This window comes from Bos grunniens, chromosome 17 (assembly GCF_055505025.1).
Source record: "Bos grunniens cultivar Pamir isolate PY7600 chromosome 17, Bosgru_T2T1.0, whole genome shotgun sequence".
Classification (NCBI taxonomy): Eukaryota; Metazoa; Chordata; class Mammalia; order Artiodactyla; family Bovidae; genus Bos; species Bos grunniens.
This window is the reverse complement of record NC_141181.1, coordinates 4,259,155-4,273,855: the sequence shown is the minus strand read 5'-3', so window position 1 is coordinate 4,273,855 and position 14,701 is coordinate 4,259,155. Positions and strand designations below refer to the sequence as shown.

Genomic DNA, 14,701 nt, shown 5'->3' with positions numbered 1-14,701 from the left:
ACCAGGGAGATTCATGAATCTTTTTTGTTGTCCTGCCAACATTAACTGTGTTCGAATATTCTAGAAGCTTTTGTTAGAGAAGATTTGAACATGTCTAATAAACAGCACTTTTCCCCTTGAGTTCTGACTGGTGGATAAGAATCAGAAGCTGGAACACTAAAATGCCTTCTTTATATTACTGGTAAGCCGCGTTCTCCTGTGTCAGCTGACAGTTTTGAGTCAGAGGTGCTAACTCCCTGTCCCCAAGAGTAGACCTTGGTGTGGCCCATTGGAAGGGACTTTTTTAAAAGTTGAGGAAAGGTTGATGTGTAGTGTTATGTAAGTTACAAGTGTACACTAAATATAGTGATTCACAGTTTTAAAGGTTATACTTCATTTCTAGTTGTAAAATAGTGCCTGTATTCGCTGTGTTGTACAGTGTATCCTTGTGGCTTAGTTTATGTGACAGAATGGTTTATATCTCTCAATCTCCTGCCTCTGTCTTACCCCACCCTCCTTCCGTCTCCCCACTGGTAACCACTGGTTTGATCTTTATGTCTGTGAGTCTGCTGCTTTTTTGTCTGATTCACAAGTTAGTTGTAGTTTTTAGATTCTACATGTACGTGATGCCATACCATATTTGTCTGACTTACTCCACTTAGCATAATAATCTCTAAGTCTATCCACGTTGTTGCAAGTGGCAAAATCTCATTCTTTTCCATGGCTGAGTAGTCTTCCATTGTATATGTATATTCCACTTTTATCCATTTATCTGTCGTTGCTTCCATATCTTGACAGTTGTAAATAATGCTGCTAGGAACATTGGGATGCATGTATCTTTTTAAATGAGTGTTTTTGTATCCTTTAGATGTATACCCAGGTGTGGAATTGCTGGATCGTATGGTAATTCTATTTTTCGTTCTTTGAGAAACCTCCAGACTGTTTTCCACGCTGTGTGTGATAGTCACTCAGTTGTGTCTGACGCTTTGCAACCCCATGGACTGTGGCCTACAAGGCTTTTTTGTCCGTGGAGATTCTCCAGGCTAGAATACTGGAGTGGTTTCCCGTGCCCTCCTTCAGGGGATCTTCCCAACCCAGGGATCGAACACTGCAGGTGGATTTTTTTACCGTCTGAACCACCAGGGAAGCCCTGGTGTTCCAGAGTGGCTGCACCAATTTACATTCCCACCTAGAGTGTACAAGGGTTCCCTCTTCTCCGCATCCTCACCAGCACTTGTAACTTGTGGTCTTTTTGAGGATAGCTGTTCTGACAAGTGTGAGGTGATACCTCATGTGGTTTTGATTTGCTTTCCCCTGATGACTAGCAGTGATCCGTTCATGTGCCTGTCGGCCATCCACATTTCCTCTTGTGGAAGGGATGTTTGAATCCAGGACAAGCACCCTTCCCCAGGGTGTAGAGAGGAGGAGGAAAGAAACCAGCTCCTCCGATAGTTCCCAGCCTGCCACCCTGCCTGCAGTACAGGCTCCTTGTCTGGCCCACTCATAGGTGACCGCCTCCGCCTTGAGGGGAAGGCAGGCTGGGGCAGAGGGGCGGGAGTATCCCTGTTTAATTTCCTTATTCCATTGGCTCCTTGGTTTTGTACCTTTGACATATTGGACTTACCTGTGGTTAAGCCTCCCCCCTGCCCCCCACCCCTGACACGGAGGTGAGCTGACTGCTTGTGGCCATACACTTTCCTTTCCGAGCCTGTTCCTTCTCCTTTCGGTTTACCAGCCCTCGTTTGGGGGACTACTGGGGCGCGCCGTTGGGTTTGCCCCGGGAAGCTCTCAGCCGCACCGTAGTAACCCATCAGTGGTCTGCTCCAAAGCTGCTCTATGCCCCGAGCCTGAAGTGCATGTCCTCATGGTTCCCATCCCAGGTTCTTTCTGAGTATCCAATATAGCTCCCCAGAGCTTTGAAAGAGGCTCAAATAGCAGAATTAAGATATTCCAATTAAAAAAACAACTCCAGCCTTGTACAGATGCCCCATCCTAGAGCTGTATAGTGTAGTAAATAAAGTGAATTCTAAAACCCACTTGGATTAAAGTCTTGGTTCTGAGTAATCTTGGCCGGATTACCTAATCTTTTTATGTCTCAGTTTATAATACAGATAATAGTGCTACCTCTTAGGAGTGCTGTAGCTGTTGAATAAATTAATACATGTAAAAAGTTTAGAACTTATCTGAAATGCATTTATCACTTTAAAAAGTTTTTGTGTATCAACTCTCTCCTACTATGAAAACTCTCAGGGAGAAATTTAAAATTCAGAGATTCATACAACATGAAAGTTGGAGGCTCTACTCCCATATCAGACTTTGTTGGGCTGTGAGTTAACATGCAGAGCATTTGAAGTCCTCCCTCATTCCTTATTTTGTCTTATGTCTTAGGGAGGTGCTCCGTGCCTGTGTGCAGCAGGGGAGCCAGCAGCCCCAGCCTGGCCCCCACCCCTCCCCGCGAGGATGTGCGTGCTTCCCCGGGGCTTCAGGAGGCATATAGTTCAACACCAAGTCTCTCTTGATCTAGAATTCTGACACGTAGGAGTATTACATTATCAACCTTACATCCACCAAACTTGGAAAGCGTGCCCCCCAGCCCTCAGGGCATGCATTCTGAGCAGAGCTGGCCCCGGTATTTCGTCATTTGCCAGAGAGAGTGGTGGAGGTCGAGAGAGAGCACCTGTGGTTTCAGTTTCAGTGTGTGCCGGTTGTTCTGAGCCTAAGACCTGTGCCCTTTAAAAAAATATATAAAGTCTTTATTGAATATGTTACAGTATTGCTTCTGTCTTTTTTATGTTTTGGTTTTTTGGCCATGAGGCAAAAAACTCTGACCAGGGATTGAACCCGCACCCCCTGCATTAAAAGGTGGAGCCCTCACCACTGGACCTAAGCTCCACGGGCAGAGGTTGCCTGTCCAGAGGGGAATCGGAGGTGGAGCCGCCTGCGCCTGCCACCTCCTCTCTTGGGAAGCGACTCCGAGAGGCTTGCAGTGGCCGTGCGTCTGTCCCCTCCCTGCTGCAGGGAGCCCGTGTTGCAGGCATTCCTCTGCAGAGTGGAGCCCCTGCTCTGTTTCGGGATGGAGTAGCGGGTGGGGAGTACTTTGAGACCTGTGCCTGATGTGGGATGTGGTTTCCCCGCCTCTCACAGAGAGTCCTGGAATCTGCTCTGTGGGAAGGTGTTGCCTTTTCATCCTGCTGGTTTCGGGTGGAGCTTGTTTGCAGCAGACTCCTGACGGGGAACTGTGGTTGACATTCTGGGGGCTGCGGGCCCAGTGGGGGGTTAGCACCTGGGCCCCAGTTCCGTGCCCCCTCCTCCGGCTTGTGCGCCTGCCATTCTTTGCCCTCAGGCTGTGCTGGTTTATTCCTGTCCCCTCTTCCGTCAGCGAGGCTCGGATGAGTCTCTGTTTAACCAGCTGCTTTTGCTGGTGCCTTGTCCCTCCCACTTGTAAGCTCCTGCTGTGTGCTGTAATTGGTGCAATCCCACTGCCCGCTTTCAACCTTTTCCTTCTTGTTTGGTCTAGAAGTAGTTTTTCCTCGAGATGTTCCTCTAGATATTTTCTTGTGAGTTCTCCCAAAGCATGAGAGGTACAGTTGCTGGGTTCTGGGTCTGCTGAGTTTGTGTCTCTTCCCCACACTGGGTGCTCGTCTGTTGGCGACGCCTTCCCAGTAGACCAACGTTGAATACAGGGCTGGGGTCAGTCTGCCTGGTTCTCCCTGGCTCCCTTGAATGGGTCTCCTCGATGCTTTGCCTTCTGTCAGACTGAGCCCTGATTCCATAAACTTTGGAAGCGCGTTCCCTCAGGGCACAGGCCTCTTCCTGCCGTCTCCCTGCCTCGCTGCCTTCCCGGTTTCTGTAGTCCTCGGCAGAGCTGTCTCCATCTTTAGAGATGCACGTGGGTCCTCAGTTGTCTCACTGCGGGTCTGTACCCGGCTTTAGAAGTGTGTTTCCCCAAAGCTCCTAGAACTGAGTCTGTTGCCTTTTGAAGGAGCAGTTCCAGTCCTCTGAGATCTTGCTTGTCTTCCTTGAGTAGGAGAGTTTTGGTGGGTTTTTAAAGCTCAAGCAAGCGCAAAGATGCAGCTCCATCACTTGAGTTGACTCCAGGCTGTCCCTGGCTGCCCGGTGAGCCGGGCAGCGTGATCTCCTTTTCTGTTGTATCTTGTCTAGTTATTCCCAAAGGTGTCAGCCTTTCTCCAGAGGGCAGCCCTCTCTTCCTCCTGCTTCATCAGTCTGCCATCCTCTTTTTGTTGTAGTTCCTCTTGTCCTGATGGGAAAACGAGAATGTTTCTCTAACCGCTCTGATTTCTGGAGTGAGCCTGACCGTTCCAAGGACAGCCCTTAGCGGTTGCCTTCTTCACGCATGCAGTGCTTTTGTTACGTTGCTTCTCTGCCCCAAGCCCAGATGACAGCATGTCTCTTTAATAAGAATACCCTTATTGCTTCTTTAGGTATTGTAAGAGCTGCTACCCCTGGATAAATCTACCTCTTTGGATCTTGAAAATCGGAAGTGGCAGTTGGCATTTAGACGGTTGTCAGCTGTGGGGCCAGTGAGTTAGAGAGGAATTCTTGAGTCTGCGGACCAACCGCATGAAAGTAAACAGACCCTTTCACAGTTCTGATTCCTGGCCTGAAGATAATGCATAAAAAGGAACAGAATTTGGAGCAGCCTGTCCATACTGCCTGCCTGGTGTTGGACTCAGTGCAGCTCCCTTCGTGTTCTGGAAGCTCTCTCTATCTTGACGAGAGCCCTGACTCTGGGATACCTTTTTGTCCCCCCCCCTTTTCCTGTGGTAACCCCCGATTTGCTTACCATTTTAGCCGTTTTTAAGTGTACACTTCAGTGGCATGAATTACACTCACGTTGCTGTGTGGCTACCACCCCCATCCAGCCCCAGAACTTCTTTGTCCACCCAGACTGAAACCCTGCCCCCATTAAGCAGCGATTCCTCCTTAGTCCCTTGTAAACCTTATTCTACTTTCTGTCCCGAATTTGACTGTCCTGTGTTCCCGCATATGTGGACTCGTACAGCATTTGTCCTTCCGGGATTTCCCTGGAGGTCAGTGGTTGAACTCTGCACTCCATTGCATGGGGGTACAGGTTCGATCCCTGGTCAGGCAGCTGTGATCCTTAATGTTGTGCGGTGCAGCACCCCCAAAAAAGGATTTTAAATTGTAATAAAATATACATAATCTAAGCTAAGCTAAGTCACTTCAGTCGTGTCCGACTCTGTGCGACCCCATAGATGGCAGCCCACCAGGCTCCTCCGTCCCTGGGATTCTCCAGGCAAGATCACTGGAGTGGGTTACCATTTCCTTCTCCAAAAACAGTTGTTTTAAAGGTTTGTCCATTTGTGACTGGCCTTTTTCATTTAGCACAGGTGTCTTCACGGGTTAGCCATGTGGTAGCAGGTGTCAGAATTCCCTCCCCTGTTGACTGAATAATACTCCCTTCTGTGTATATCCCGTGTTTATTCTTTCAGCTGTCTGTGGGTTTTGGGCTGTCTCCATCTGGCTACTGTGGATAATGCTGCTGTGAGTCTAGGTGTAGAAATACCTGCTGGAGCGCCTGCCGTCACTTCCGGGCGTGCACCCAGGAGCGGATCCGCTGGGCCATGCTGAGGTTCCGCGTTTACTGTTTTGAGGAACCACCATGCTGTCTCCCACGGAGACGCCCTTTCTTTCACAGCCCCCTCTGTGCCGTGCCTACTTGGGTCAGAGTCGTGTGGTGTTGCTCCTGAACTCGTGCAGGGCCGGGGCCCCCGCTCAAGGACGGGCCAGGCCTTCAGGGCTCCCTTGCCTTTGCTTAAGGCCCGGCATCAGCCAGTTGTATAAAATAGCTGCTTGCCGTTGGGTTGAGCCGCCGTGACCCACTGCGGTGGAAGCCCACTGAGGCCCTGAAGCTGCCAGCCCAGCTGTGGTAGCTCAAGCCAGCTGCCGGCTGTAGAGGCTAGGAACGTTGCACAGGGCAGGCCGCTGCCACTTGGTCCCACTGGACATCTTCGTAGTCAGTGTTAGCTTGCTCTCCACACTGCGTTTAGCCTTTCATGATTCCTGGCACATTTCAGGGGTTGGGGGAGTGGGAGGTGGAGTACAGTGGATGACTTCTCTCTCTTTTCTTGGGTTCTGAACCAATTACGAGGTAAGACAAGAAGAATTTGGAGCGTTTAAGGGGAAAAAAAAGTCCCTTCTCTTGGAAACCAAAGGTTTGGGGAGAGGAGTTTCTTTTCTCACAACTTTAAAAAAAAATCATTTATTTGGCTTCACTGGGTCTTGGTTGCAGCTGACAGGCTTAGATGCCCTGAGGCTTGTGGGATCGAACATGCATCCCCTGCGTTGCAAGATGGGTTCTTAACCACTGGACCACCGGGGAAGTCCCCCCTTCTAACAACTTGGATGTGGAGAAAATACTTTCTAGAAGCATTTAAGTTACTTGTGGGATTTCATTAATTGAATGCATTAATTGTGAATAAACAAGCAAATTCTCCCTTTGAGGGTCTGTTTGGTGTGCTGTGATTGGCATGTGTCTCATTTAACGCTGCTGACACGTCCATGAGCCCATTACCTCTGCTTTATGCAAGAGAAAGCTGAGTCCTGGAAAAGGCTCGTAGAGAACATCCCCAAGGTTTCATGTCTGGGGTTTCATCCTGAATCTGTGTTGACTGCAAAGTCACTTGGCCGCACTGCCTTTTCTAAAACGATGTGGGTAAGGGAAAATATGTACGTGTGCTGAACTCTTTTCCCTTAAAATAAATAAATAAACTCATTTCAGCCAGTTCTTAGGATTTTACAGATACTTTAGTGAGTGGGCCTGGCAACATAAGTAAATTCTGTTTCAGTGGTTACATATGTGAAAACCAGGTTAGTGGTAGTGGTGAGGGCTGGTTAATATCAGGGTAAGTTAACCCTCAGCACCTGTTGGTGAGTCAGCTGAGCCTGTCTGCTGCATAGGAGACGCTAACTTAGGACTGCGGTTAAAGAGTGTGAGCGCTGTGTAGAAGGGACCAGGAAAGTACTCATTTTATACAAAATCATTTCCTGTATGGAATGTGTTTCATGTAGCACCATGTGGGTGGGCCACTGGCTGGAATGATCGGTCACATGACTTACGTGGGCTCTGTGTTCCAAAGGCACATGTGGGCAGAAGAGATTTACCTGGATAAGACCTCTAGGGTTTAGCATTCAGAATTGTGAAAGGGGGACTTCCCTGGTCGTCCAGTGGCTAAAGCTCCGGGCCCTCAGTGCAGGGCACCCAGGTTTGATCCCCGATCAGGGAGCTAGATCCCACATGCCGCAACCCAGCGTTCATGCACTGCAAATGAAGATCCTTCGTGGTGCCACTGAGACGGGCACAACCACACAAGTAAACGTGTTTAAAGAGAGTCAGCACGTGTGAGAAAAACCGTGAAAGGGAATCTACTAAGTAATTGGGTAATCTAAGTAATTCTTTTATATTTCATGCATTATATTCTTTAAATGAGAAGTTTTCATGTGTGATCATTAATGGAAACATCATAATTTCAAGTCTCTTGTTCATTCTGAGTTAATGCATTATAGACTCTCCTATACTTTTGTCAGGATATGGTTTGTTCTTGTCAATGAAAATCATCTCAAATGACTTAGAACTTTCAGCCCATCATTTTCTTTCTTGTTTGATTGCACACAGCCCCCCAGAATCACCCTGTGCCCCTGCCTGGTACACAAAGACCAGTTTTTTAAGCAAGTAGAGGGAGGTAATTTTTTTCTCTTTTATCTCATTACCTAAGTTTAGACTACTTCTCCACAAAACCTTAGAAATACATGCCATACAAAAGGCATCTTAACAGGGCTGTTTTCTTGACAGTTACATTCTCTGTTGGTATAGTTTTCTAAGACATGTTTTCATGTTGAAGAATTTTTAGGCTTGCAAGTACCTGAGAAATAAACATGACCTGTTCAGATTTACGTGGAAAAAATACTGATGACTTAATAAAAGAACTGCTTTTATTTTCTCCCCTGTTTTTCCACTAGCTAACCTTTGGGGACCTTTGATAAGTCATTTAAGCCCTGCAGACTGCATCTTTTCCCACCATACACTTATGTGAAAACTGCTGAGGAGTTATTGTTTCTTTCAGCTGTCAAATTTATGAACTAATTTGTTAAAATAATGTGGGAGGTTTCAAAAGAAAAGTAGGCTTTTGTTTTTCTTTTATAACCTGCCCAGGCACACTTGTGCCTAAGCGGTCCAAACAAATGTGCTCAGCTGGGGTTCTTTCAGAGGGAATTTATTATCCCAGTGTGCCAGTGGCTGCCCCACGTGGCGCGTGTTTTGGTTGTACTTTCCCTTTTTAAGTCAAGAGTGCAGTACTTTTGTTCTTTTGGGAAAGAGACGTGAACATTTAAATTTCTCTTTGAGAAAAGTCTGCATCTTCAAGGGCAGTTTGGAGGTGCTGGCACTCCCCCTTGTGGGGTTCTGAAATATGTTGTACAGCAAATAAAACGACATAATTTATTTTTGTTGTTTCCAACTGATAGAAGAATCTTATTTAACATGGTAAATTATAAATTCATTCATCCAAAAATTTACCAAGAATGACAAAATAGTGGGCTCTAAAATCACATCAAATCACTGTGTAGGTAGGATTTTTAATCATGTTCAAAGTCATAATTTTGGACTTTTAACTTTATTTCAACCTGTGAAGAAATATTTTAGGCAAGAAAATTGCCTTGTCAGATTAAGACCTATAGTTAAAATGTTGTAGGTTAATTAAACAAAACCCAGCCTAGTCGTAAATGTGTTGATATGGGTTTCTCTTTAAACTTTTTTTGGGGAAAGTTTCAGATCAGAAGCACATGCCAAATATCAGGTTCCGATGCACACTTCTATTTTAGAGCCATTGTTTATCTTTAGTTTCTTGCCCCTAGCAGGCTTGCACCTTTCAAGTGAGCATTTGTGACACTTCTCTTCCAACATCAGCTGTCTACTGAGTGCTGATTAAGTGGTAGACACTGTGGTAAAAGCATCAAACAGGGTGCTTACGATCTGCTGGGGAAGGCAGACCTTGAACAGGTTGCTATAGCGTCATGACCTATGGCCTGAATGTGAGTGCTGGCATTTACCCCCGTGGTGATGTCAAGGACCACCTCCCTAAGAGTAGTGTTTCTGCTGGGACATGAAGGATGAATCAGATTCAGTTAGGTGGAGTGGAGGATGGATTGGGAATGAGAGTTCAAGGCAGAGAAACAGCACGTTCAGAGGTTGACGGCAAAATGGAGCAGAAGGTAGATGAAACTGAAGCATAAGCACGGAGGTAGAGAAGAGGCAGGTGCCCGGGTTTTTGGTGCAGTAAAGGATGTGGGGCTTTGGCTGAGCAGGCAGTCTTGGCTGGGTTCTAAGCAGGTAGTGATGTGACTTGGTTTGTGTGTTAGTAAACTCATTCCTGATGCATTGTGGACAGTGCAGAGGAGAGAACAGGTAGACACGCGGAGACGGGGAGGGAGTTGCTGTGCCAGCTTGCTGCCCCCTCCTTCCTCCCACCAGGGCAGAGGTCCGTCAGCTTTTTCTGTAAAGGCCCAGAGAGGCGTTCGTTTTGGGTTTGTAGGCTGTTGACTCTACTGTGCCGTCTTTGCCTGAAGGCAGCCATAGGCAGTTTGCGAAAGAGACAGCATGGCCATGTTCCAACAGGACTTTATCTGCACACAGGCTGGCTTTGGCCCATGAGCACAGTGTGCTGACCTGATCCTTAGGGTGTTTGTTAGGAATGAAGGGAAGTGAACACATCCAGGGGCTGCAGAAGACGGCCGCTCAGTACGCCTGGGTCTGGGTTGTTGGGGGAGGCTGAGTGAGAAGGCACGGGGAGGTTGCTTTCCAGGTTTCTGGCTTAAACAGTGCTATGAGGAGTGGTGTGCAGACGCGGCCCCCGGCAGGGGCTGTGTGTGAGGGTGCAGGGGGCACCCAGACACTGGCTGCACTGTGTGTGAGCAGGGACGCCTGCACCAATGAGATAGCGTGGGTGGCTTCGGCGTGTCAGGCGAGAGGGCAGGGTCACCCCTCTTGTCGGGCGAGAGAGCAGGGGACAGACGGAGTCTGCAGTGACTGTAACATCTGTGCCAGAGGCAGCAGAGCCAGCGGACGCGCCAAAGAGGACGAGAGACACCAGGAGACGGCCAAGTGGGGAGCAGGGTCAGGCAGAAGAGGGGTTTCTATTGGGTTGGGATACACGGGGTCACTTGTAGCTCGACTAACAGTTTCAAGGAGTAGGTGGGCTTTCTTTGTTTATGTTTTTGATGTGAGACTTGGCTCACAGAATTAAAAATCTAGCTCTTCCTTGAGATTTGAGGTTCAGTTTACAAATGATATTACTGTTTAAATCTAACTGATATGAGCAGTTACTTTTTAAAAATTAATTTATTTTAATCGGAGGCTAATTACTTTACAATATTGTGGTGGTTTTCGCCGTACACTGACATGAATCAGCCACAGGTGCACATGTGTCCCCCATCCTGAACCCCCTCCCACCTCCCTCCCCACCCCATCCCTCTGGGTTGTCCCAGAGCACCGGCTTTGAGTGCCGAGTTTCATGCATGGAACTTGCACTGGTCATCTGTTTCCCATACGGTAATATACATGTTTCAGTGCTATTCTCTCAGATCATCCCACCCTCACCTTCTCCCACATAGTCCAAAAGTCTGTTCTTTACATCTGTGTCTCTTTTGTTGTCTTGCATATAGGGTCATTGTTACCATCTTTCTAAATTCCATATATATGTGTTAACATACTGTATTGGTGTTTCTCTTGAGCAATTATTTTTTAAAAGAGCCTTGGCTAAACGTTTGGTCCGATTTACAACCTTGGTTAAGTGAAAGTGAAAGCCGCTCAGTCGTGTCCGAGTCTTTGCCACCCCGTGGACTACAGTGGACCCCATAGATACAGTCCATGGAATTCTCCAGGCCAGAATAATGGAGTGGGTAGCCTTTCCCTTCTCCAGGGGATCTTCCCAACCCAGGGATCGAACCCAGGTCTTCTGCATTGCAGGTGGATTCTTTACCAGCTGAGCCACAAGGGAAGCCCAGCTTGGTTAAACCCCTTAACTATTTTTACCACACTTTAAAGTGTAATATGCCATGGTCCCTCAGCATCTGCAGCGGGTGGGATCCAGGAGCCCCCCAGGGACCACACTCCCAAGAATGCTGATGTTCCTTCCAGTCTGCTTCCACGGAACTGAGGATCAGCTAGCTATATTTTATTCTTGTTTTGTACATTAATTGCTGAATGACAGTTGAGGTAGTTAAAGATGTATTTTTATATAATATACTTAGATATTCTTATAAATCTAACAAATTAAACATAATTGTGGTGATTCTGCTTAAAATGAAATCCTCCTGGAGTGAATTGACATGTACCCACAGGTGAGTCAGCCAAGGATGTAGGGAATACCTTCATGCCTTGCTGAGATTTTCTCGTGTTCTGACTGAGACTGCCAAGCCACGTGCCACCTTTATAATTACTATGCCAGACGTGTCAGACTCAAGAAAAGAGGGAGTCCTTGAGATGGACGTGCTGCACTGCCTGACGTTGCTGTGTGCTCGCTGTTGCTTCCCCCTCCCTCCCACCCAGATGGCCACGTGCCTGGATTGACTTTGCATTTCCTCGGTATCATCCCATGTGTTAAGATCTTTGAACTTTATGACATTCTGCAGTCTTTTCATATACTTTTGTTTCTTCCATCCACCTCTCTTCCACCTCTTAAAAATTATAGCCAGTTGAATGGTGGACCTTCTCCTATGGTTTTGTCGCAGCATCTAAGTTCACTCTACTAATGAGAGCCAGGCATCAGAACCATTAATTGGCTCTGCAGATGGTGACTGCAGCCATGAAATTAAAAGACGCTTGCCCCTTGAAAGAAAAGCTATGACCAACCTAGACAGCATATTAAAAAGCAGAGACATTACTTTACCAACAAAGGTCTGTCTAGTCAAAGCTGTGTTTTTCCCAATAGTATGGATGTGAGAGTTGGACTGTAAAGAAAGCTGAGCACCAAAGAATTGATGCTTTTGAACTGTGGTGTTGGAGAAGACTCTTGAGAGTCTCTTGGACTGCAAGGAGATCCAGCCAGTCAATCCTAAAAGAAATCAGTCCTGCGTGTACATTGGAAGGACTGATGCTGAAGCTCCAATACTTTGGCCACCTGATGCGAAGAACTGACTCATTTGAAAAGACTGTGATGCTGGGAAAGACTGAAGGTGGGAGGAGAAGGGGACAACAGAAGATGAGATGATTGGATGGCATCACCGACTTGATGGACATGAGTTTGAGTAGGCTCTGGGAGTTGGTGATGGACAGGGAAGCCTGGCATGCTGCAGTCCATGGGGTCACAAAGAGTCGGACACGACTAAGCGACTGAGCTGAGTGAACCTACTTTCAAATAAGGGCAGGCTCCTGTGTTGGAGCAGAATGTTCAAAAAATATAAGAAATGCCAAGCGACAGTGTTCCTGTGTATATTTAGAACATATTTATCTGCTTATTGCCATAACAGGAATTTTCATGTTGCCCATGGGAGAGCTTGTGATTTCCATTAGATGTAAGCTCAGAGACAGAAGAGATTTTTCTGTTTTATTCACTATTGTATTCCCAGCAAATAGAATTTTGCCTAACATTTAGCAGAGGCTCAAATACATGTTGAATGAATAAAATGAATGAAGAAATCTAATTTCTGATTAAGTGATAGATTATTTACTATTGATAGTAGATTGAGACTTTTGCTTCCTTGTAATTTCTTTCCCTCCTTTTTCTTCTTTTAGGCGGAAACCACTAATTCTAGCCTCTTGCAGGTGCAACTGGAATGCAGTTTACATAATAAAGTGTGTCAGCGACTAAAGGTAAAATTAAAAATTTAGTGTTTTCTTCCTGCCTCTTTGTTTAGAAATAAAAAATAAAACAGCATGTTTATTTGCAGAATTGCATATGCTTTTCCCCTAAGTGCTTTTCACCCCTAAAATTTGAAATAAAAAAATTCAGTTGATTTTTCGAGTTTTTCCTTTTTTTCCATCCCTCCGATCTCAGAGTTGTTATGTGGAATCGGATGACGTTTTACGGCTACAGATGAGCATAATTGTAACAATGGAAAACACCTCAAAAGAATTTGAAGAAAACACACAAGATTTGTTAGATCATCTCTCTATTATTTATGTAGCTACAGATAAATCTGAGAGCTCAGGTATGGCAGACTCTTTAAACTTTTCTGGTAAAATATATTTTGGTTCACCTGCATCATCTTTCTGTATCATTTACTTAGAGATCGCAGATTGCATTGTTGCAATCCCAGACAAAGAGATTTTGCTTTCATTATTAATACACTGCAGTAGTAACTAGTTTTCCATCTGCATCTGCTCGTAAGCATGTATTATTTTAAAGTAAATTAAGTGGCACCAGCAAACCATTCTGTGTTTTCCCGAGGAATAATTTTCTTGACATTTTGAAGATGGTGAACAAATTAAATGGGCACTACAGTCTAATATAAATATTTACACAGTATTTTAAGTCTTGTGTCTTGGTTCTGTTTTATGATTTGCAGAAGCTCAATTGACCAAGTCATGGTGCTTGTATTTTTCATGGTTGAGGGTGTGTTCCTGGTATGGCTGGATCCTGGATGCCTGACAACTTAGAGTAGTGTGAATTTCAGTGTTCCTGTCTTTGAATTTTACCTTTGAAATTGTGCGTCCTACTTGCCAAGAATAACCTTGTTTATCAGTTTAAGTTTCTGAGAGATTTTGTAGAGGACATAGGATCCATGAATTTTACCATGTCAGCTTTGCCATTGGTTATCAATACTGTTCTGGTACCGAAATACAGTTTTACATTGGCCGTCTTAATTGTTGGTCAAACATGGTTTACTTTCCCATCCTCAGAATTGATTACATATGTCATGGGTCAGCAGGAGAGCTTTCTTGTCCTGGGGTTCTGAGTTTCTGTCGGTTCCCAGGATGGCCAGGTGGGCATCAGTGTAGGGAAGACTCCTACAGCGTGGGCAGCGTTTCTCTTGGTGAAGATTAAAGGGAAGCCTGGATCCTGAGATCCAGGGTTTTATTTTTTCCGAGTGTGGTTGTCCAGTAAGGAAGTGAGGGGCTGTCTGGTCAGTAGGAGACCTCAGCTTTATTGGAAGCGGTCCAGTTGGTTAGTTTCATCTAGGGAGCAGGAGTGTGACCCTACACTCAGACTTTTTCTCCTAGTACTTCATCATTAGAGAGTCAGTGTTGACAGGTCAGTCTTTTTGCCAGAGTCCTTTGTCTTCTGACTTCAAAGAATACCCACCAGAAAACAGCTCCTCATTTCAATTTTAGTGTTGGAAGATGAATTGCATTTTTTAATAGAAATGCGTTCTGTGATGCTTTAACTTCAGTATGAAAATGTGAGAATGAGATGGCCCTTTGTTTTAATCTCATTACTTTGATTCTTTTGAACAGACGATTCAGCAGTGAATATGTATATATTACATTCAGGAAACAGCCTTATATGGATACAGGTAATTTTAAATACTTGTGTAAAGTATAGTTTAAACTTACAAGTGTATATTTAATTACAGAACATGAGGATTTTTGAGAGAACACTTGTCTCTGTTATCTTTTGCTTCCATTGAAACGCATTTTCCCTTGCTCGAGCCCATATTTGGGTGAAGGTTGTCAGCACCCCTTCGTGCTATTACAGAATAGCACGTGTCATTACCCTTCTACTGAACAGTTGCTCTCTGTGCC

At 45.7% G+C, this 14,701-nt stretch overlaps 1 protein-coding gene across 12 annotated transcripts in view; it reads left to right on the top strand.

The window, feature by feature from the left end:
* TMEM131L (transmembrane 131 like) overlaps positions 1–14,701 on the top strand; it is a 173,506-nt gene that overhangs the window by 105,950 nt on the left and 52,855 nt on the right. For 11 of the 12 annotated variants that reach the window (XM_086345878.1, XM_086345876.1, XM_086345875.1 and 8 more), the window contains 3 exons: positions 12,752–12,829; positions 13,014–13,167; positions 14,414–14,472. In XM_086345878.1, coding sequence (XP_086202004.1) covers positions 12,752–12,829; positions 13,014–13,167; positions 14,414–14,472 — 291 coding nt within the window. The remainder of the gene's footprint in view (positions 1–12,751; positions 12,830–13,013; positions 13,168–14,413; positions 14,473–14,701) is intronic. The other variant, XM_086345886.1, reaches the window with a different exon arrangement.